At 35.8% G+C, this 23,460-nt stretch overlaps 1 protein-coding gene across 7 annotated transcripts in view; it reads left to right on the forward strand.

Annotated features, from left to right (window-relative positions):
* Positions 1–968: 968 nt before the first annotated feature.
* The window catches only part of LOC131069480 (uncharacterized), a 28,939-nt gene continuing 6,447 nt past the window's right edge, over positions 969–23,460 (forward strand). For 6 of the 7 annotated variants that reach the window (XM_058004948.2, XM_058004924.2, XM_058004933.2 and 3 more), the window contains exons 1-3: positions 969–1,124; positions 13,010–13,158; positions 13,324–13,457. In XM_058004948.2, the coding sequence (XP_057860931.2) occupies positions 13,036–13,158; positions 13,324–13,457 (257 nt within the window). In that variant the 5' untranslated portion in view covers positions 969–1,124; positions 13,010–13,035. Of the gene's footprint in view, positions 1,125–1,380; positions 1,522–1,858; positions 1,956–13,009; positions 13,159–13,323; positions 13,458–23,460 lie in introns of all 7 variants that reach the window. The other variant, XM_058004954.2, reaches the window with a different exon arrangement.

Below are 23,460 nucleotides of genomic sequence, written 5' to 3' on the forward strand. Positions count from 1 at the left end.
TTAATGGTCTATAAAGATACGAATTTATAATTTTTAAATTATTTATATTTCTAATTTACAATTTTATTAAATTATATAATTATTCTATATAGTTTTTTTTTTTTGTATTAAGTATGAACAACAAACTAGAAACAACAATTGGAAGACCACAAATCCACTTTAAACAATGAGACAAATACAACCATTGGTGTCCCTCATGGGAGTTGAACTTGGGTCTCCACATTGAGAACTCAATGCTTTAACCAAGCTTAGCCCCTTGGACTTATTCTATATAGTTTAATAAATGACACACTAATATAATATATAATAATTTTAATTTACAAATTATTTTATATATATTAATTATATATTAAAAATTAAATAATATACATTATAAATTAAAAATAAATATTATTATATTTACATTTATTAATGGTCTATAAAAATGCAAAGTTTTAATTTATAGTTTTTAAATTATTTATATTTCTAATTTACAATTTTATTAAATTATATAATTATTTCATATAGTTTAATAAATTACACACTAATATAATATATAATAATTTTAATTTATAAATTATTTTATATATATTAATTATATATTAAAAATTAAATAATATATATTATAAATTAAAAATAAATACTATTATATTTACATTTATTAATGATCCATAAAGATATGAATTTATAATTTATAATTTTAAAATTATTTATATTTCTAATTTACAATTTTATTAAATTATATAATTATTCTATATATTTTAATAAATGACAATAATATAATGTATAATAATTTTAATTTATAAATTATTTTATAATGTTAATTATTAAATTATTTTTAATTATATATTAAACATAGGAAACAATAATATAAATGAATGTAAAGATTACCGCTTATAATTTTTTTTATAAATACCTATATAAAATTTATAATCCCCCAAATAAGATGTCATAGTTTTTAATTTAGAGTTCAGATTTTAATTTAAAGTTCTCAATAATATAAAGTTACCAAAAATAAGGAAACAACGGAAAGCTTATTCTCGTATTTCTCAAGCTTTATCAATTGCAGAAACGTTATTTCCAATTTTTATTTATAATTCCCAGGTGAAACAGCGCGAGACAAGGTGAGGCAACAGCGAGACAAGGTGAGGCTCTTATTCAAAATGCAAACAAAAATATTTAAGGTTTCAATTTTCAGCAATACAGAAAGTCATTAAGGTTTTGCAGAGGTCAACATGTCCGGCAAAATATTAAGGACAAAAATTTCGAACCCTAACTGATTCCATGCAAACTATACCCAGAATCGGTCTATTTTCATAGGTGATTTTTAGGGTTTATGTCATTTTTTAATCGAGCAGATATTTCGCAATTTTTAAACACGATTTAAACACGATTTTGCAGAGTTCTACCCGCAATTAGTCGGCCAAAGTCGTTGACTGATAGTCAACGATTTTTTGGCCCGACTTTGGGGAAAAAATCGGCATTTCTGACGATTCACGATTATTCACGATTAATCGCGACTCAATATATGGGCTTGATGGCGTATCCCAAGTTTATAGATGTTAAAATTTTTATATTTTGGTGTCGTATGGAGTTGATTCTTTGGGAATGAAACTAATAAACATATGTTTATCAAGGTGGTTTGAGTAAATTTTATATAATTCTTTGGATTGAGCTTTTCCTTCAATTAGTTCACTTATGTTCTTTATGATGAAAATATTATATTGCTAAAATGATAAATTGGAGGGTTCTTTAATGCAAACATGTGTTGGGCCATGGTTTACTTGTATGGATCTATGGATGAAGGATAGTGGGGCCCATTTAACATTTAGATCTATAGGAGCCAATAGTGTTATTACATGAGGATTTTTTTTGGTAGAAACTTGCAACTATCTTCCACGTGATAAGGAGCCATTGGACTAGAATACAAGAATGAAGATTGGAGCTGGTTCTGCTTGAGGACTGGTACTTGAATGGTAAGGAAAAGTCCTTTGTTATCTATTATCTATCGTGGTTTTAAATCTTCTACAATTTTTTTAGATGGTAATTTTAATTTGAAAGTATCAAACTTTGGTCTAGTAAAACTCAAACTAGTTGGGAATAAAACTTGTCTCTACAAGAGTAATGGGGACACACGGCTATTGTGCTCTAGAATATGCTATGATAGGTCATTTGATTTTAAAATCTGATTTCTACAGTTATGGTGAGGTAGTGAAATTTCCAAAGGTCAAGAAAAGGAATCTTAGAGAAGGAATTTGGATAATTTTGAGAATGGGAAGGCCAAAGGGATAGCCCTAGCTATGTTGGAAGAGGTAGAGAAGGCAAAAATATTTTTGCTTCAAACCATGACTATGTGTGGGAGGGTGCTTTTCTTGAGGCTAAGATATGGAGAGAAAATTGGAAAGAGATCATGAGAGTAAATCAGCAAGGTGGGATCTTTGATGGTAGTATAGGATAGAAAACTTGCATGTCTATTTAGAATGGATGCTTTGGTTCTTCCAAAAGAGCTTGGATTAAACTGGTTAGTTTATAGGAACCATGAGATCCTATATATGCATTTGAAATTTGGTGGATGTATCAGTGTTATTTTGACTGTTTTGAGTCAATACCATTTGGCATAGCTCTTACAAGGAAATATAGTATGTGCAATGCTCCTCAAGGACGCATCTCCTACATTGGAAGCCTCGTCTTCTACAAGAGACATTTTGAGGATGTGGGGACACCTAGGAAACATCCCCCCTTATCCATTTTTCATGCCTTCTTTAGGGAACGTTTATGTATGCTTAGGGGATTTTAGGAGATGACTAGATGTCCCTGAGATGGCGAGGGGGCATAAAAGGTGTCTCTCTTTTGCCCGAGAATGGCTAGCTGCCCCCTATGACCCAACAATTTTTCACATGGTTTTTAAAAAGAAAAAAGACTTTGTTAAATTAGAAAAAGGGATGGGGAGGCCCATAGGGACCCTGGCACTCCACCTCTTTAAATTAAAACTAAAACTAATTCATCTATAAAAACAACTAAAAACAAAAAAACTCTCATTTTAACTCTTGCAAACTTTTGTTGAAGAGTAGGAAGAGAATAGCAACAATTGAAAGAGGAGAGAAGAACAAATGAAAGAGGAGACTAGGGCATCAAATCTTCTACATTAGAGGTAAGTTCTTCATCTTACATTTGTTTTTTCAATTTGTTTTGCATTTATAATTTTTTTTTTTAAATTTTAACATAGGGAGGGCATTGTGCGTTAACCAAAAAAAATCATGGGCAACGGTAATAGTTGTTGATGTGTTTTTTACGCACATGCGAACACAAAATAAAATACCCAAAAGTATCTTATCCTCTCTTGAACAAAGTCTCTCAAATGCCGAAGATTGGCTTAAGGATCATTTGAGATAACTCCAAGGTTCTGGTATGTCAGGTCTTGACGTGTGGATAAGCACAATTGGTTGATGCGATTGTTGGTATCACAAGGGACTTACGTTGAATTGTCAAATGCTTGAATCACTGGAACTTGATCATCTAATGTTACAATCTTGTGATGCTTTGTTTTATCCTAAACTAGCTTGATTTGAAAAAAGGGTAAAAGATGAAGGGTTGAGAAAGTCTATTCTAAGGCCTCAAATGTAAGAAGATGGATGAATGATTAGACGGAATCCAACTGGGCGAGGTCTCACTATCAACTTGAACAATTTGACACAAGCTCAGTGCAATCTTCTAAGGACTTTTCAAAAATGTTCAAATCATTACCATCAAACATTGCTCACCATTCAAGTTAATACATAAACAATGGATGTATGGCGATTTGAATTTAAGCTCATATCACTCTAGTTGACCACACAGGGCACTCTTACAATCAGCAAGAGGCTAGTGGTATGGACTAAAGGATTCCACACAAATGCATTCAACAAATTCCTTCATTCAATCTAATTGACATGAAAGCAAATTGAGAAGTAAAGATCATGCAAGTTGTTGAAGTAACAAATCAAATTCACCATAACTTCAAGGAAATCAATTGCTCTTTACAACAAGGTTTGGCAACAATCTTTGCCTTCTCTTAATCTAATTTCTATTCTAGCTACCATCTAAGCCCTATTCACTATTCACTACTCTACTCACTAGCTATTAACCTTTACAAATGAAGAACTTGAGCCTTTTATAATGCTCTTAATACAATTCAATGGCTCAAATCAATTTGAGATCAATGGCCGAGATTTTATAATGAAAACCCTAATTAGGGTTTGTTACAACAAATTCAGTTCTGGCCAATGAAATAATAACATCATCTGGACATGACCAATAGATAATAGGGGTAGGTGCCTCAAAGTATGTGCCCTTATGGACGAGTCAAGTTCATTGAATCAAGACGTGCTGATGTGGAACTTCTCTGATTGGCGAGTGCTCACTGGGATGATGACTAAAACGCCATCTCATCTTGATATTACCTTGGAATGAATCCTTGATGTCATAGCTGCTTCTTTACACTTTTGAAACTCTTTCTTTATGTTTCCGTTCATTTTGTTGGTGTTGTGGATCATGTCTTTATGTAAGTGAGTGCTTCTTGTGAGATCCCCTTCTTATGTTTGTCTATGAAGTTCCCTCGAGGGTATCTTCTTTCTATCTTAATCTTGATGTTGAAATTTGATCCTTTAGAGATTTGTTTCAATCCTACTTCAATGCGATCTCCTTGATTTCTTTCTTCATCTCCTGCAAAACAAACAAGCAAGCATCAAACACATATGATATTCCTTCTATTATAACTTCTCAGTTTGATGTAATAATGTGATTTTATGTGATGTGCAGGTTTAACAAGAGCATCTATAGAGGAGGTTGCTCCTTGGTATGAGCAAATTTGTTGTCTCCTTGATGAATTCGCTTCTTCCTTTGTAAATTTTGCTGTCACTATTGATTGGAGTCGCTGCTTCCGGATCAGATTTGATGTTGATGCGTGACTGAATTCGCTGTAGATGATGATTGAACTTACTGCCTTGCTTATAAAATTCGCTAATCTGCTCCTGAAGTTTGCTGATTAGAAAGAGAAGTTGAATTTGATTGGTGTTTGAAATGATTGCTTGAGCTTCTTCTATAGGCGATTAGGGGAAGATTGTGTCTTTTCCCATATAGGCCGACTTAGTGTAATAAAATAAAATTAGTAAATCCTTTCATGCTGGCCGACTTACTATTAGACTATTGAGAGAATTCACTCATCTATGCTGATCCTTGAAGTTTGCTTATCTATCTCCAAATATGAAATTCGCCCATATCCCTCAATTTTTTAAGTTCGTTCATCTGGGCTAATTTGTGAAGTTTGTTCATGACATTCACTCTTAGGTGCTTGGACATCGAATTCGCTCATCTCCCTTTAATCATGAAGTTTGCTCATATGCATGGATTTTTGAAGTTCGCTCATGGGGCTTAATCCTTGAAGTTCGCTCATATAGCTCCAAACATGAAGTTAACTTCTTACTCGCCTTTCATCATTTTGATTTCAAAATTGTTCTCTTTTAGGCATGCTAAAGTATCAAATTAGCTCTAGGAAATGATCTATTAGCTGCCTTGTATCTTGTTTTGGGCAAATTCGCTCATCTATTCTGATCCTTGAAGTTCGCTCATCTCCCTTGAATCTTGAAGTTCGCTCAGGTCATCGAGTTCATGAAGTTTGTTTCAAATTGAATCAACTCAAGGTAAATGCCTTCAAATCTCCTTCGCTCTTCCATCATGAATTTCGCTCATAGGTGCTTGAATATGAAATTTGCTCATCTCCCTTCCATCGTGAAGTTCGCTCATATGCATTGATTTTTGAAGTTCGCTGATGTGTACTGATTTTTGAAGTTCGCTGATGTGTACTGATTTTTGAGGTTCGCTGATGTACCCTAATTCTTGAAGTTCGCCGATCTAGCTCAGTTTGTGAAGTGCGCTCATGTAGCTTCATTCTTGAAGTTCGCTCATGTAGGTCAAGGTGTGAAGTTCACTGATGTAGCTCGATCCTTGAAATTCGCTCATCTAGCTCAGTTTATGAAGTTGGCTTTCAACTCAAAATCACTATTTCTATGCATATGAAGTTCACTGCTGGAGGCCATCACATGAAGTTCGCTCTCATAGGGCTGAACATGAAGTTACCCACTAACTTGCCCTTCAAACACTTTGATCATTTCTCGATCGGGTTTCCAGGCCACCTTTGCAACTTGACACTTTGATCAGCTAATTTGAATGTCTTTGAATCTCCCCATTTGATCAGCGAACTTAGGCAGCTTTGCAAACATGATAGGTCAGATTAGGGGACCTTTGCAAACCAAAACATGATCGGTGAAATCGAAAACCTTCAAAGCTTTGTCAACTAGCTGGTCTGGTATGTCACACTTTCAAAGGCACAAAATCATTTCCAATGAAGCCACCTTGATTGGCTTTGGATAACCACTGAAACGATTCAAGTCTCAGATTTGAACTTTATATTGCCACCTTGGAGGTCAAACTTGCTGAAGAGTGACAAATTCACTGCCCTTTCAATCAATGTTGAAGTATCAAAACTCAATATCGTTGTCCTTCAAGCGTGAGTTCAAAATGGAATCTCCTTGATCATATATCGGTGAGTGGATCAGATTGCCTTTGGGTTGATCTCTGATGATTATAATGCCAAAGTGAATTCATTGAAGAAAAAGATCAAGATTGCTGCCTCAAAACGATCAGAATTTGATCAATATCACAGTTGCTGCTGTATGCACTAGCTGGGCGATCCTCAGTGAATGTCCTCAAAAGAAAATGATTTCACCACCTTTGAAGCAAATCTTCCATTGTGAACTTGGAGATTTGGATTAAATTTACGGTGAAATGTGCTTTATATTCTCCATCCTAAAGTTTTAGTGGAGCCCAAATATGCCACGGGTGTGAAAAGGGAGTGGAAAGGTGTAATAGAAAAGAGGATATTGTGGCAAAGAAAATGGGGTGATGTGGTAAAGAAGTGCCATGGAGGGGATAACGTGGAAGGGATGAAGTGGTAGAGTGAGGTGGATGCTCTCCCTTTTATTTAAAATTCCTTAAAAAAAACTTTTCTTTCATTTCAAAATTTTGGTGGGGCCTAAAATGTGATGTGGCAAGGATGGATGAAGAAATGTGAAGTGGTGTGGGTGAAAGGAAGAGTGGTAGGGGAAATGCCACGTGAGGAAGGGAAGGAGAGGATGTTTGGGGAAACAGTAGACATAAGGGGTATGGATGATGAAGGTAGGAAATACGTGGGGTGAAGAGATTTAGGATGTGGGAGGTAAAAGGGGTTGGTGAAAGGAGTTAAGATATATGGGGAGTAAAATGGAACGGGAGGTATAAGGGGTAATAAAAAGTGTAAGGGGTAAGGTGGTAGTTAAGGGAAATGGTAGGAAATGGAAGGTGGGTTAGGATAGGACAGGGGTAGGAGGTAGAGTGGTAGGTAAGGGAAAGGGTAGGCTAAGGGAAGTAGAAGGGTAAGGGGTGTGAGATGGAGGGTAGAGGATGTAGGTGTGAGTGTAGGTAAAGGGTAGGGAGGTATAGGTAAGTATAAATGTAGGTGAAGGGTAGTGAGTGAGTATGCTAGGATGGGAAGAGGGTTAGGTAGGTGAGGGTATAGGTGAAGGTAGGGAGGTAAATGAGATGGAAGGGGTGATGGAGGTAAAGGTAAAGGTAGTGGTAGGGGTAGGTTAAGGATGTGAGATGGAAGTTAAGAAATATAAAATAGGTCATGCAGGTGAAGTGGGTTAGGATATGGGGATGGGTGGAAGGATGGGTAGATGGAGTATAGAAAGGTAGGTGGGTAGAGGATATTGAGTGAAATGGAAGCAGTGAGGAGAAGTGAAAATGGTGGTGGCGACGGTGAGGAATGGAAATGGGAGTGATTGGGTTTGGGTGCCCATTAATAGGACTAAGAGAAGTGGAATGGATTATGCCTTGACTGATACCTCACAACAAGTGATAGTGAAGAGTTTGATGTTCAAATGCAAGAAAGAGGTAGACCTAGAACTCATAGAAGTCATCAAACAACACCATTTGACTTAATTATGTTGTGACCTTTTTCACACATCGCCCCATTGCAAATAGGGACTCCCAGTTGTTTTTGCTTTTTAGGGTTTTTTTGTGAGTCGCCAATCTTTGCAAATCTAGAGTTAGGGGTTTTCAAGAGTTTTTTTAAAAACTCCTCAACACAATTGGACCAATCAGGATCAAATGGACATTTTGACATCACAAAAGTGCCAAGGATGAAAAACGCAACTGCTTGAGGTCAATTATGACAACTTCCTTTGTTTTTGGAATTCTGCTTTTTTGCTTTTTGCTTTTTCATTTTTGGCACTTTGAGACCAATCGGGGAAGCAACTTTTTCACCTACTTTTTAGCTTGGAATCACCATATGATCTTCTTTTCAATATGAGCATACGCGGTGATTTTATTCAAGAGAGGACAGAGTGTCTTTTGGGCATCTTTATTCTGTGTTCAGTGTGTCGCAAAACATGCACCAATAGGGAACAAGTCATACCCTAAGGACAAACCTTGCACTCCTAAGACTCACTTCATCTCGGACTAACAAAACCAAATCCTCTCATACGCAAAGGCTAAAGACTCAAACTATTGCCAAGCTAAAGACGATTAAGCAAAACAACCTTAAAGCAAAAAGTGGGGGTCACCATTTGCAATGGGGTGATGTGTGAAAACATCACAATAGAACCTAGGAACCCCTGTTTTCTTAGAGAAATTGATTTTGGTATGGAAGTCTTTTGCCACAATCATGGTGACTCTTCTCAAAACTTCACAAACTCCTTAATCTGGGTCCAATATCTGTCCTTTTTTTTCATTAGCTTGGGGGCCATAGATATTAGTGATAGGAAAATTAAACTTTGAGTAAACACCTCTAACATAGCAATCCATCCAAGAGTTGAAGGCACAGATCTTTTGCAAAATTATCTCCTTTCAGTTCCAAATGTTTGTTGGGTGTCCTAAAGAACCCTTAACTGCAAACTACTTTGCTAAATATTGTCCATTTTCCGTAAAAGAGAAATTAATAATCTCCCGAATATTATCTTTCTTGTTTCTTGGATCAAAACAATCTTCAGATTATATTTTTCCAGGAATCTTTTGAGTAACCATTTCTTGGAGGTAAGTTTGATCCAATAATATTCCAAGATAGGATCTTTGTAGGGAAACCTTTGATCTCTTATTGTCCAATTTAAATTGATGTTTTGCTGCCACCTCCACCAAAGCCATCAATTGTAAAGCTGGATTCCTATTCGGCCTGCCTGTCTTGTTACTTCCAAAATCTTCCTTTCTTTTTCTGTACATCTACATGTAGAGGGTTTTCCATTGCGTTTTTGCTCAGGGCTAGTTCTTTACTTTATATGATTCAAATTCCATAGTGATGGGATTTTGTGAAGAGTCTATCCTCTTATTTCCTTCCCTATGATCAGAAGTTGTTTGAGCTGATATAGGCTCTTTTAGGAGCTTTTCCAGATCATGAAAAAATATATTCACCTATCAGACCTTCATTACTTTCCATATTAGCTTTCTGAAACTGAGTTTTCTTAACTATTTTAATTTTTTGCACCTTCCTGAGTGGCTACCCATGGTTCTATTCTCTTTTCCCCACAGTTCCTAGGTTTTTGTTCTTGGCACTATCTTTTTTTAAGGTTTAGTAAAATCCTCCATATATTTGATGTCTTCTCTTGAAGTTTTTTCAGGCAAACCATTTTTTACAGGTCCTGAAGGGAAAACTTACATAATCTGAGCTTGAATCCATTTCACTTCACTTGCTTTCTAGATGATGCTTTTTGAAAGGGGAGCCATGAGATAAAGCTCCACACATATTGTTGCATAAATGTGAGGTGTGTGCCATGATATGAATTAGAAATATCAATCACCAACCCTGGAGATTTGGCAATCATCTCAAATATACAAGAAGACTAAAATTCTTGTGAAAGAGTATGGATGCAAATTCGAACTGGTGCCATACTGGATATTTCCTTTGATGGCTTAAAATCCAGATGCCAATTTTTCATAGAAAGGTTGGTATTCGAGAAGAAATAAGGCCCTCCACTACAGACAACATTTCTATATGATTAATTAGCAAAAATGGTGATAAAATCTCCCTTAGCACAAGAATGTAGTTCATATTCCCCTTTAGTTTTCAAATTCTTTCAAGCCAAGAAGTACAAATCTTTGAAGGATAGTTAGTTGGGTGCCAAGGAACCCATAGATCAGACTCCTGCGATGTGAAGTAGAAACATTTCTTAGTGCCTGCTATCATAACTGCATCAATTTCTTTTTCCTAAATAGAACCAGATCCTGTTACCATATTCTTGAATGAGTGAGCCAGAGGGGGTGGGTGGAAGGCGAAGATTCCCTCCACATGGAATCATAGAGAAAACCCAGAGAAATAGACTTGAGAAATCCAAAAGCTTAATACAAACACAATAGAATCAGAAAAAACTGCAGACCATAGTAGAACTCATTTTATCCTTGCTTTTTCAATAGTAGTAAAAATTATAACTAGTTCTTTTTATTTGTTCTTTGGTTTTTAGACATGTTAAAGGATTTATTCATTTTAGATTCACCCCTTCTAGTGATGTCTTTTGTTGTTTGATTTATATAGTCAGTGTAAGGGTCTCACATTTTCTTTAATTATTTCACCAATAAATAAATACTCAAATTTCACACATATTACAAAATGAAATGAGATTCGATTGATACATACAAATGACAAAATTACATTTTCCATGTAAACGTGCTAGATCCAGGTACAAGCACATATATACATAAGTACAATGATACATTTTGGATGTCATAGCATGTAGTCACATAGAAAATCTTCATTAGGTGATGCATATAAATATAAGTGCAAATAAATAAGTCTTCAGTGGCCACTAGCCCTCAAGGGTCCTAAGCAAATTGAGAGATGAGAACATGGTTGAGGCACTTTTTGTCCCAACCATGAAGCCTTACGCTTCCCCAAAGTTCTTCCTATCACGAAGGAGACTCAACCTTGCATGAAGAGCCTAGCAACTTGGAAATAAAAGATAGGAGGGTATCTCGGTGCAAGCTTGATATACTCACACACAATTCCTAACATGAATATGCAATGTCTACAATCAAGATATGGCAGAGAATATTATTAATAAATTTTCTAGGCAATATTCATCTATTTCAATGAACTCCTGATTTTGGCCAAAGTACTTAAAAATATAATGGTGATCTTGAAAAGAGGATCACATTGTCTGATAATACATATTCTACACTGCAACCCAGAAGGTAAGCTTACCCAAACACACATGTATAGAAAATAAAGATATACATCATGCATTTCTATCCTTTCTTACATGCAATAATGACTATGATGTATTCATTTTCTTTGTATAACTTTCATGCGATGATTCATGAAGATGCATAATAACTTGTGCATTAATAATATCATGATTCTTTGATGCATAATTTGCCTATATGTGCCTTGTAATTTCCTATCAATAATGAGATCTAAACATTTGCTTTCATAATACAAATGTTCATGCATGTTCATTTTCAGATTTGAATATCTTTCTATCATGTTTTGGAATGTAATCATGCTGGTTTTATGCAACAGGTACAGCAAGATACAATCTTTGTCATTTTATGCATGCAACACACTTATAATTGCATATGATGCTGGTTTACATTAAATTATAAAAAAAACTTTGCTTTACTTCTCATAGATAGTGCAATAACAGCTTCAAAAACACTGCATTTTTCATTCAATCAGCCATTTAATCTCAGACATGAGTATATATAACAGCATTTAACAGCAGTAATGTAAAACTCAGAAAACTCTGTTATTTAGTATTAAAAAAAGCTGTTTATCTTTCAAATGCAAAGCAAACTACAGAAAGTATCTTACAAAAGCAAATTGGGGTGAGTATGTGAGTCAAACTGGGCTTCCAAGCGCCGGGCAACCCAATTCCACAGAAGAAAATGATCCAAATGCAAGTTCTCAAAGTGCTGGAATGGCTTATAGTGCCAATTCAACATCTTTTGCCCAGTATAAAATCTGCAAATTGTGGTTCACAACAAATTGCCTATCCTCTTATGAAATCAATCTCATTTCAGTGCATATCATCATGAAACTACTCTGCACTTTATCCTTGCACAATTGCTAATTGGTTTTGCCAGTTGACTTGCCCATTGGCCCAAATTAGCAGTTTTCCATTATTTCCTTGCATAGCTAAGTGTCTCTACCATGCGTGGGAAATAGAAGACCAGTTTGGTTTAGAAATATGCCATCTCAAGCAGTTCGACTTCTTTCCATGGTAGAGTCTGGTAAATCAAAACTGCATTTTCTATTTCAAATGGCCACCCCAGGTTTATATATATATGTATATATATGTATATATACATATATATATACATGCATACATATACATATATACATATATACATATATATGTATATATATGTGTATATATAGATATATATATGTAATATGCTTTACATTTATTTTATCATTTTTGTCCAAATAAAATAAATAACTATCGATTTAATTTAACTATACTTATGCATCTATGTGGTGTGTGCATTGAGATCCCTCAAACCATTCAATACCGAGAGGCTAGGACACTTCTGCCCCAACCGTGTTCTTGCCTTCAATAAGTACCTGCACTCAGCTGCACTCGAATCTTCATTAGTAGGTTAGTCCATAAAACCATAGCTGAAGAAAAAACACATACATTATTCACCATTTCCGAATTAAATTTCATGCAATATAATTAATAATTAATTTCAAAGATACATTTACACTTAATTAAATAATCATAAAATAATCAACCATAATTACCATCAAAGTAGTGCATTTTCTAAACAAGTAAAAAGTCAGGACGTAACAGTCAGGTGCTTTTTTCAGGTTTTGGAGTTCCTTTTACACTTCTACTTGCTATTATAACTTGATGTTGACTTGTCTTGGTCATTTGTTAACATGGATAATTTTTTTTTTTCTTGTTTAACACATGAACTTGAATATTGCCTTAAACTGTGCGTTCCTCACACTTTTGGTAACTTTCAGGGCACAGGGATAGTTATATTCCTGGCATGGAAACTGTAATTGCTACAACTAGTGGTTACAGAGGGAGAGAAAAAGCCAAGCTCATTGAATTAATTATTGAAACTGGTGCAACATACACTGGTAGCCTCACAAAGAGCAACACACATGTGGTATGGTGTTGATTTTTGGAACTGAACATGTATTTATTGATTATATTTATTCTACTAGAAATTGGCGGATTTTATTAAGTTGTAAGACATTTATGGAGATATCTGAATATCTGAACTTGATGCATATGCTAACACTTTTCCATGCTAACGAACTTTGTTTTACAGGTTTGCTGGGATTTTGAAGGACCTAGATTTGCACTGGCGAAAAAACTCAGGCTAACCATAGTTAACCATAGGTGGTTTGAAGAATGTTTACAGGAAGGAAGGCATCTTACTGAGAGTCCTTATATTATGTGCTGGTAAAGCTGATAGTCTTAAATTCCAGGTTGAAATACATTTGATCTCAAAGTGAAGGCATCCATTTTCTACTTTTTATCAACAAAAAATTCTGGATATTTACTGTTTTTGCATCATTGACGCAATCCAAAATGTTAATATCTAGATCATATCCATAATTTTTTTTTTTTTGCTCGGTAAAAGGCCTAAGCCATATTTTATTAATAAATAGTATTATAGTCTCCGCTCAGTGCGGGCGCCGGTACGAAAGAGTGGAGAGGAGAAAACTTTTGGCCTTGCCCGGGACCATAGGTCCAGTCAGTGACTAATAACATTTAATGATTTACATATAATCTTTTACAAATTCTGCATTCTGGCTGATCAAAAGCCTTTCATAGGTAGCATCTATGATGTCCATGAGGTAATATACTTCTGCCAAACTTCCTAGTTCACTGTTACCATATTTGCCATCTTCTGATTATCCTACAAAACAGATTTTCAAAACAATCTTTCTGCAAAACCACTTTGTTAAGTGTTAGTGCCAAAGAGAAGAAGAAGAGATAATATTATCTTTGTATACTTACCCCTGTTGTTATTATAGCCTAGGTTTCTTTCATATTAAGTCAGCATTAGAAATTGTTGGCTATACTATGAAAGATTACCCAATCTACAATAATATTACGGGTGTAAACACTGGTCAACAAAGGATTGATAATAACACAACCTATCTAGCCTCTACTTCATGCTCTTACCATGATATTCAAGACTTATATATATTTAAATATAAATGCTGAAGTAAACCAATATGCCAGAGTTACTAAAGTACTCCCTGTTACCGTATTTTAGTATATGCCTGATACAAAAAACATCCGCATTCTAAACTTCACTTATTTAGTATAACTATATGTTTTGAAATTGTCATCAAGTGAGTATCTTACCCTTCGCTATCTATGCTATATCAAAGTATTTTGTGAACAGTTCAATATGTGCCTTGTACTAGCTGTAGATCCTATATCCCTGTGTATAAGATTAGTTATATTAGTAATTGCAAACAAAACTATGTAATGAAAACTTATTCTTCCTCCTTGTCATCTACGACTTCCATGCCAGAGGCCTGTGTTTCTACAGCCTCCATATCATTGGGATTATCAGCCTGGAACGGGGTCCACCCCTTTTCTACCATATAACTCACCCACCATTCCCCTTTTGGTTCTTTTACAACACCAAGCCATTGTTTAAGGAATGCAATGCTCCTTGCAATCTCTGTTTGTCTTTGACGGCAAAGTTTGTGATCCTTGCTAGTGAGAATAGGCCTTGCGAACTCTATATTGAGCACCTCTTCCTTATCTATGGCCTCCACAACTTTGGTGTAATCTTCCGGGTAAGGTATATGAAGCTTATCATCCACACATTTTATTGCCATTTCCAGGTTAACCAAGTACTCTTCTTTGAATATCAACCTGCATAGTGTGACTGTGACTGCTTTTTCTTCTCCCATTGTGAGTAGTATTGTTGCAAACCCTGTTGGGATGCTGCTATTAACTCGTTTTCTGTGTTCCGAGAGTATAATCTCATCACCCAGAATCCTTTTGGTCGCATTTATGACTAGATCATCTTCTGATCTCAGAATAACCGACCAACGTTTGTTAGAGATCTCTTTGAGGAAGGACATTTCACGCTTCTCAGGGCAAAGACAAATATCGAAATCCATTTTTAAACAGAATTAAATGTTGAGTGCCTATGCTTAGATATATTGGTTATGTCAAGCGATATTATCAGTAATACAAGTTGTGACCCCGGTTGTGCTAGGCTAATCTCATGTTGTTTTCCTATCTGCCTCTTAGTATATATTATGTTTGTTTTTTGATAACTCTGACATATTTCCATCCCCAAAATGCCCTGCTGTAATGACTACGGGAGTGATGATTACTTTTTCATGATTGTTGGTTCGCCTTACTCCCTAGCCTTATCAATATATGATTGCTCAAGTAGTCAAGCAGTATCTTCATGATGATTTCTAGCATATGATGTTTAATCATATTTATATACTACATTGATGTATATATATATATATGTGTGTGTGTGTGTGTGTGTGTGTGGGCATACATCTATATCTCTGTGTAAATATATATATGCTTTATTATATTTCTGTCCATGTATGTGTGTGCATATATATATATGCCTATATGCATATATATCTATATACATATTTATATATCTCTGTATATATGCATGTATGTGTGTGTATATATAGATTTGAGAAATTTATGTATACACATATGCACCTATATGCATATATCTATATATATACACTAAGTCACAGGATACGGCGATTTTCATGGATGAGGTTTGAATTTAATCGAATTTCAAACTTCTATAAAAAAAAATTGAATTTAATCGAATTTCTTCTATAAAGCACTGCTATCCGCCTCTAAACACAACTCAGCTGGTCGTGGGTATTCTTTGTATATGCTTTGTATCTATTGGGTCATGGGTGTCTGCAACTGTTGGGTTGCCCTCGGATTTTCTCCAACAAGGGTCGCTATTCTGATAATTTATTAGAAGTATGCATATATTTAAAAATAAACAAAATTATAGAAGGCGAATTTTATCCGAATTTTTTTTCGAATTTTTCCCTTGTCGAATTTCATCCGAATTTCATGGTTGTCGAATTTGAATTCGAATTCGAACCTTGTGACTTAGTATATACATATATGCATATATATATATGTATATGCCTATATGCATATATATATATATATATATATATATATATATGCATATATATGTATGTATATATAGATTTGAGTATATAGTCCTGTTATATGTGTATAGATGAGCATATGCATTTTTGTCACATCTGTGAAAGTTCCAACCCTATTTTGTCCTGTCATATCGATTGTGGGGTTGTTGATTTCTCTTTCTTTTATTCTCTGTTTGTCTTATATCCTAGTATCTCCAGCTTGCTAAGGGATCGAACTGTGTCTAAATGATAATGTCTTGTCGTATGATGATGCCTATGCATATCTATATATTATATAGATCTATCTATATATAGGTCTGCATATATGTCTATATGTATATTTACATATTTCGGCCTTTGTATATATATATGTCTATATATACAAATATTTCTATATATCTCTATGTAAGTTTGAAATGTGTATATGTCTGTGTGTGTATAGACATATATACTTGTATGCATATATATATACATATTCATATGTTTTGTATATATGCATATATTTGTATGTATATAACCCTATATGCATACCAACATACTTTGTGTATATTCGTATGCATCTATAAAAGGGAGTGAGCTATGCTCTAAGAATACTATTAATAGGTATATATATGATTAGATGCGCATATATCTGTATATGTGTCTGTGTATATCTATATATATAGTTATATATGTATACGTGCATCTATATATGTATCTGCTACCATATATATGCACGTGTACACATATAATTATATAAATACAAATATATACGTACATATATACCGCTATTTGTGCATATACATATGTATACCTTCCAATATGTGTGTGAATGTGCTGTTTTTAGGATTATGTCTAAATCTCTGCCTGCCTATGAGTATCCTGGTCTGATTGCTTGTATGTTAATGATGTGGTTCTATTTGTTCCATCTGCCCCTAAATTAGCTAGATTATCTGCCATCGTGTTAGCTTCCCTATATATGTGATTGAACGTGTAATCTGAGAAGCTTTCCATTAGAGAAAGGGCTCTATCCAATAAACTTCTGAGCTCCCAGTTTGACATTGTCCTGGTCCTCATTGCATTAACTATGATGGCTGAGTCCCCTTCTATTTCCAATTTGGATATTTTTAATTGTTTGCATAGGTTTAAACCCTCTATTAAGCTCAACAATTCTGCCTTATTGTTAGTGCAATGCCCTAGATATCGGGATCTCGATCCAATACATATCCCTTCATGTGAGCGGATTATACATCCTGCCCCTAGATTGCCTCTGGATGCTCCATCAAAATTGAGTTTGCACCATCCAGTCTCTAGGGGCACCCATTTGCATGCTTTCCTAACATCGGTCTTGTCTCTGTTCCCCTTCCCCAAAAAAGGAGGGATTTTAATCCCCTTCTACTGCTTTTTGATGTAGTTATCCCAGTTTGTAAATGTCTTATCATGTTGTGGAATGGTCGTATTCCTACTATTGGAGGTTTTTGTGATTGAGGTTTCTATTTTCGCTATCAAATTTTCTACCTTCATTTCTGTCTCTTGGAAGATTCTCTAGTTCCTCTCTTTCCAGACCTCCTCGATTACTATTGCTAGGCTGCATATCCATAAATTGTGGAAGATGCTATTCCTTTTGATGATTGGCCAACTTCTGAACCAATCCTTTAGGTAAGGGATGAGGGCACCTGACCAACCTAGTTGTGCCATCAACCAATACCAACATTTCTGCATTTTTGTGTGTAGTTACAGGTTGTGAATATGTGATCATTTGTTTCCTCATCTTTCTTGTATAAGAAACAAATTGAGGGTCCTTTGTAACCTCTAAGTTTAAATTGCTCCGCAATTAGGACCTTCCCTTGAAATGCCGCCCAGGCAAAGAAGCCAGCTTTTGGGAGACCGAATTTGTCCCAACATATTATGTTAGGGATATAGTCCTTGATATTGTTTGTCTCATCATATATGGTTCTGAAACCATCTTTGCAGTTGTATTGTCCATCCTTTGATCTCGATCATATAAGCTCATCTGGCCGAGGTCTGAGTGTTATTATTCTACCCTCAAGAATTTGCAACAATTCTTGGTCTTTGTTGTCCACTAAGAATGGGAGCATGTTTTTCCATTTCCATCCCATTGTCGATTCTGGTGCCAATGTCGTATAATCCCTTACATGATTACCCCATAAAGATTTCATTTGGTCCTTTATGCTGGTTGTGTTCATTAGACTGTCTATTGAGGGGTAACCCCTCCAGGAATCCTCCTAGAACAAGGCGGTTTTACCATCGCGAATATCCCAGGATAGGTGGTTCGCTATGAGGGATCGACTTTCTTTTATAAAGTTCCAGATTCTAGATCCCTTGGGTGGGTTTGTTTCCCTAAATATTGCCTCTCTCTAATTTTGTGATATTTATTTGGTCCTAAGGATTCTGGCCCATTTGGCTTTTGAGGATGTGTACATTCTCCATGCCAATTTTGCCCCTAAAGCCTTATTTTGCCATAGTAATTTTCTTATTCCAATGCCTCCATCACTCTTTTCTCGACATATCTTTTCCCATGATATTAGTTTCATTTTTTTTTTATCCTCTGCACCATTCCAATAGAAATCTCTAATTATTTGAGTTAGTTTCTTATAGGCCCCTTTTGGAAGTGGTATACATGATAGAAGATAAATAGGCATTGCTGCTAATACTGTTTTTATGAGGGTTAATCTTCCTGCCCTTGTCAGCCATAAGGATTTCCAAGATGACAGCTTCTTCCTCACTTTTTCAATCAGGGGATCCCAAAGTTTGTTGGTTTTGATACCTTTGTTCAGAGGCATCCCTAAATACTAGAATGGTAGATGACCTATTTTGTGCCCTAGATACAAAGCTATCTTGTATTCCTCTTGTGCTTCCAAATTAAAGAAGAATATTTCTGATTTCTCCTTGTTTACCATCTCTCCCGAAGCCAGCCCATAAGATTGTAATATTTTCTTGATTTCCTTAGCTTCCTTTAACTGTCCTTTTCCCAAAATCATTGTCGTCAGCAAACTGTTGATGGGTACATGGTTCTACACCTTCAGTGATCTGAATCCCCGTTAGTTTGCTAGACCTCCGTGATGCATCCAGGCTTCTACTTAAGGCTTCAGACATAATTATAAATAAGAATGGGGATAAAGGGTCACCCTCTCTGAGTCCCCTAGATACTTCAAAGAAGCCTTCCGATTTCCCGTTTAGTAAGATAGAGAACCTAGGGTTTGATATGCAGAAGTAAACCCAATTGATCCATTGTTTGTTAAAGCCAAAGGCCTTCATGCAGCTACAAAGGAAATACCAATCCACTTTGTCATAAGCCTTTTTGATATCTAATTTTATCAGCATATTAGGTTGCCCTTGGAACTAACAGGAGTGGATGGCTTCTTGTACAATAATAATTCCATCCAAAATTGATCTATTGGGTACAAAGCCTGTTTGTTCTTTTGATATTATGACGGGCAGTAATTTTTTTAGTCTATTGGCCATGACTTTAGCTAGTAGTTTATAAGTCATGTTACATAGAGAAATGGGTCTGAATTCTTCCCACTTTGAGGGATTTTCTTTCTTTGGAATTAAGGCCAAAAAGGTGTTATTGATCTCTTTTAGGAATTTCCTTGCATTGCGAGCGGATTCCAAGGCATTAGTAACCTCGTCCCCTAAGATGTGCCAACATTTCTGAAAAAAACTAGCAGGGAAGTCATTTGGTCCAGGGGCTTTGTATCCTTGAAATTGTGCCAAAGCCGTTTTAACTTCTTCATAAGTGATTTTAGAGTTTAACATTTTATTATCACCCTCTGTTATCAGTTTGGGTATGTTATTTAATAAGGTTCTATTGTTAGGGAGGTCCGAGTGTTCCCTGTTGTTGAGGATATTTTCAAAGTACTTGGTTGCATCTTTTGCAATCAGATCTTGATCCGTAATGATCTGATCACTGTCATTGGTGATTTGAGTAATCTTATTTGCTGCCCTTTTCATTTTGACACTGTTGTGAAAAAATTTGGTGTTTCTATCTCCATCTTCTAACCATGTCTCTCAAGATTTCTGTTTCCAGTATATCTCTTCTCTGGCCAGAATGCCTTCATATTCACATAAAAGCATTTTCTCAGCCTCGTATGTTTGAGAGGTCATCCCGTTTTGCATCACATCAGTGTTTATTGTCTCTAGCTCTTTCTCAATTCTTGACTTCTCCTCGAAGATGTTTTTAAATTTCTTTTTGTTCCAATCTAGTAATTTATGCTTAAACTCTTTCAGCTTGGAGACCAGACAGTACATTTTAGATCCTATAAAGACACCATCCTTCCACCATTTTTGTATGTTGGGGAGGAAGTCTTCATGTGTAAACCACATTCTTTCGAACTTGAAGGGACACCCAGTTTGCTTTGTTTCCCCCATAAGTTCTAAAAGTACCAGGTAATGATCAAAGCCTGACCATGGTAATACTGTAGTTTTTAGTTCTGTTTTAAGATCGGTTAGATCTCCTTTAAATAAAAATCGATCAAGTGTTTCTGCAATGTTGGAGAAATCTTTTCTTCTGTTATTCCATGTGTGAAAACCCATCTCAATTTTGATTTCAAGTAAGTTATTGTTATTTATCTAGTTTGCGAAGTCTCTTTGTGGTTGTCTAATGGTTTTTATACCACCGCTTTTATCAGATGAGTACAAGATGGTGTTGAAATCACCACCTATGATGATGTAGTTTTCATCCTGAGTATTTAAGTAGTGTTCAATTTCTTGCCAAACTAATCTTTTTTTATTAGTTGGAATTGGGCCATATACATTACTAATAATAAACTCAAGATTTAGACTAAGGGCTCTTACTTTGCCAGCCATCCGATTTTGCATCTTGGTTTGACATGTGAATGCAACTGCATTTTGCATTTTTTCTCCACATTATACCTAGTCCACCCGATGCCCTTGTAGACTCCACCGCTTCCATCTGCCATCGGGTGAATTTTCTACTAAAATTGTTCATATCAGTCTTGCTTAGTTTTGTTTCTTGTATCATAACAAGGTCCATAGCAGATTTTAGTATGCTTCGCTTAATCAGTCTTTGTTTGTTAGGGGCTCCCAAACCCCTAACATTACATGTAAGTATGTTTATACCTCTACGAGGGGGAGGGGAGATTTTCCTTGCCCCAACAGTGTTGTGATTTTGGCCTGCCCCTCCGCATCCCCGTCCATCTTTTTGTCTAAAAAAGACTTCCGACCTCTTTTGTTGCTCATGGATTTGCCACAGTCAGTAGTTAATTTTATCACCTCCCATCTAGAGGATACCTCTGTTTTGTGGGTTGATTGAGCTGTTGTCTAATACTATGTTATTTTCCGTTTCCTGCATATTGATCAGCTCATTGATAATGAATTCTCTTTCCTCATTTGCATTCAATTCTTCCACAACAGGGGATTCCTCCAGAGTGGGAGAGGCTGTGGTTGTATCCTCTTGAGCCACCTCAGTTGGGTTGGTGATTAGTGAGGGGGTTTTGGGAGGGGTCTGAACCTGTTCTATATTGGAGATGTTGACATTGTCTGCCCTATTTGTCAGAGTATCAATGAGTACGTCCTCGACAAATTCTTCAGCTAGTTTCCCCATTAAATTTTCTATAACATTGTTCAGTTTTGCTTGGATTCGGTCCTCATTATCATAAACCTGAGTTTCTTTGTTGTTATTGGCTCTGTCTGGACTGTTATTCAAGACCGGGAAAGGAGGCGGAGTTGGGATATTATCATTCTCTTGCTGACCAGTGTTTATAATGAAGTTGCCCTTGTCATTATTCAATTGGATGTTTATTTTATCATTTGAAGCTCTATGGTTGTAATTTACTATTTCCCGCGGCTTTTGCAGATTAGGGTTTTGCCTTTTGCAGAAAGCTAAATCTTCAGCTACCGGGCCAGTATACCATACCGGTTTTAGAATGTAGCTGCCATCTATTGTTTCTAGGATTATGTTTTTTAGGTCTTCCATGCCCTTGTTTACTTCTATTAGCAGTTTTATGTCAGATTTATCTGACCAATTTTTCTCTACGACTATGAATTTGCCCAATTTATCCCCAATTTCTATAAGAATTTTAGCATGCATTATTTCTACAGGAACATTGGGGATTTCTATCCATTTTGATACCCTTTTAAATTCATATCCATTAGCATCGAATTTAGGTTGCCAATCAATGAAATTGAAATTTGCACCTTTGTAAAAAACGTATTCTTCATGCAATAGTTTGGCCTTCAAAGATTTTTTGTAGCATTCAATGTATAGAAATTTTTTTGCTAGGGTTGTGATACTTACTTGGCCGTGGAATGTAGTTTTCCACCATTCCACTATTCCGGCGAGTGGCTGATTATTCTCTCCCCATTTCGCAAAGAGTCCGTGCCCTCTGCAATATTTATTTAAATCCATGGCTTCTCTGGGGTTTGAAATTTTGATGAACTCCGGGTTGGGTTTTGTCACTGCTAGGGCACCCTCTCTCCTTGCAACATGATGGAGCGTGTCCCCCAGCTTCTAGACCGGCCTTGAATTGGCTAATTTGGGGCCATGATATGGCAATGCCCTTCCTCCATCCTTATCGGGTCTTCTGTAACCCTCCGCTCTATAGTTATGTGGATGGGAATATGTTGACGTGTATTTTGTACACTATCAAACACAGAATAAAATACGTACCTTATCCTCTCTTGAGTAAAGCCTCTGATTGCTAAAGATATCGCGAAAAAGGATCAATCAGGATGACTTCAAGGTTCTTGTATGTAGGGTCTCTACGTGTGGATAAGCTCTTTGTGGTATGATGTGATTTGCTGGAATCACAAGGGGACTTACATTTGATGATTGAACGTCTGATCTGCTTTGAATATTGTTGGAACATAGGCTCTTACTGGCTTTGACTTGAAAAAAAGGAAAAAAGATGAGGGCGAAGAGAGGATCTAATCCTAATACTAAGAATGTAGGAGCAATGATTGATCTTTGATGAAACTCTAACTAGGTCTTGTTTTGACATCGCAGGACCATCTCCACAAGGCTAGTGCGATCTTCGAAGGGAAGCTTTATGATGTTCAAATCATCACTGCAGGCATAGACACCATCTGGTTGATGCATATCAATGAAGAAGCGACAATTGAAGTTAAGCTTAAGCTGAACGATTCCAGTTGACTACACAAGGCAAGTCTGCAATCAACAAACTGCTAGTAGTATGGATATGCGAATTTCACCATCAATCAAGCATATTTCTTCCACTCATCTAATAACATGAAATCAAATATGAGAAGTATAAAGACCATGCAAATTGTCGAATTGACCCATAAATTTCACCATTTCTTCA

This window comes from Cryptomeria japonica, chromosome 6 (assembly GCF_030272615.1).
Source record: "Cryptomeria japonica chromosome 6, Sugi_1.0, whole genome shotgun sequence".
Taxonomy (NCBI): Eukaryota; Viridiplantae; Streptophyta; class Pinopsida; order Cupressales; family Cupressaceae; genus Cryptomeria; species Cryptomeria japonica.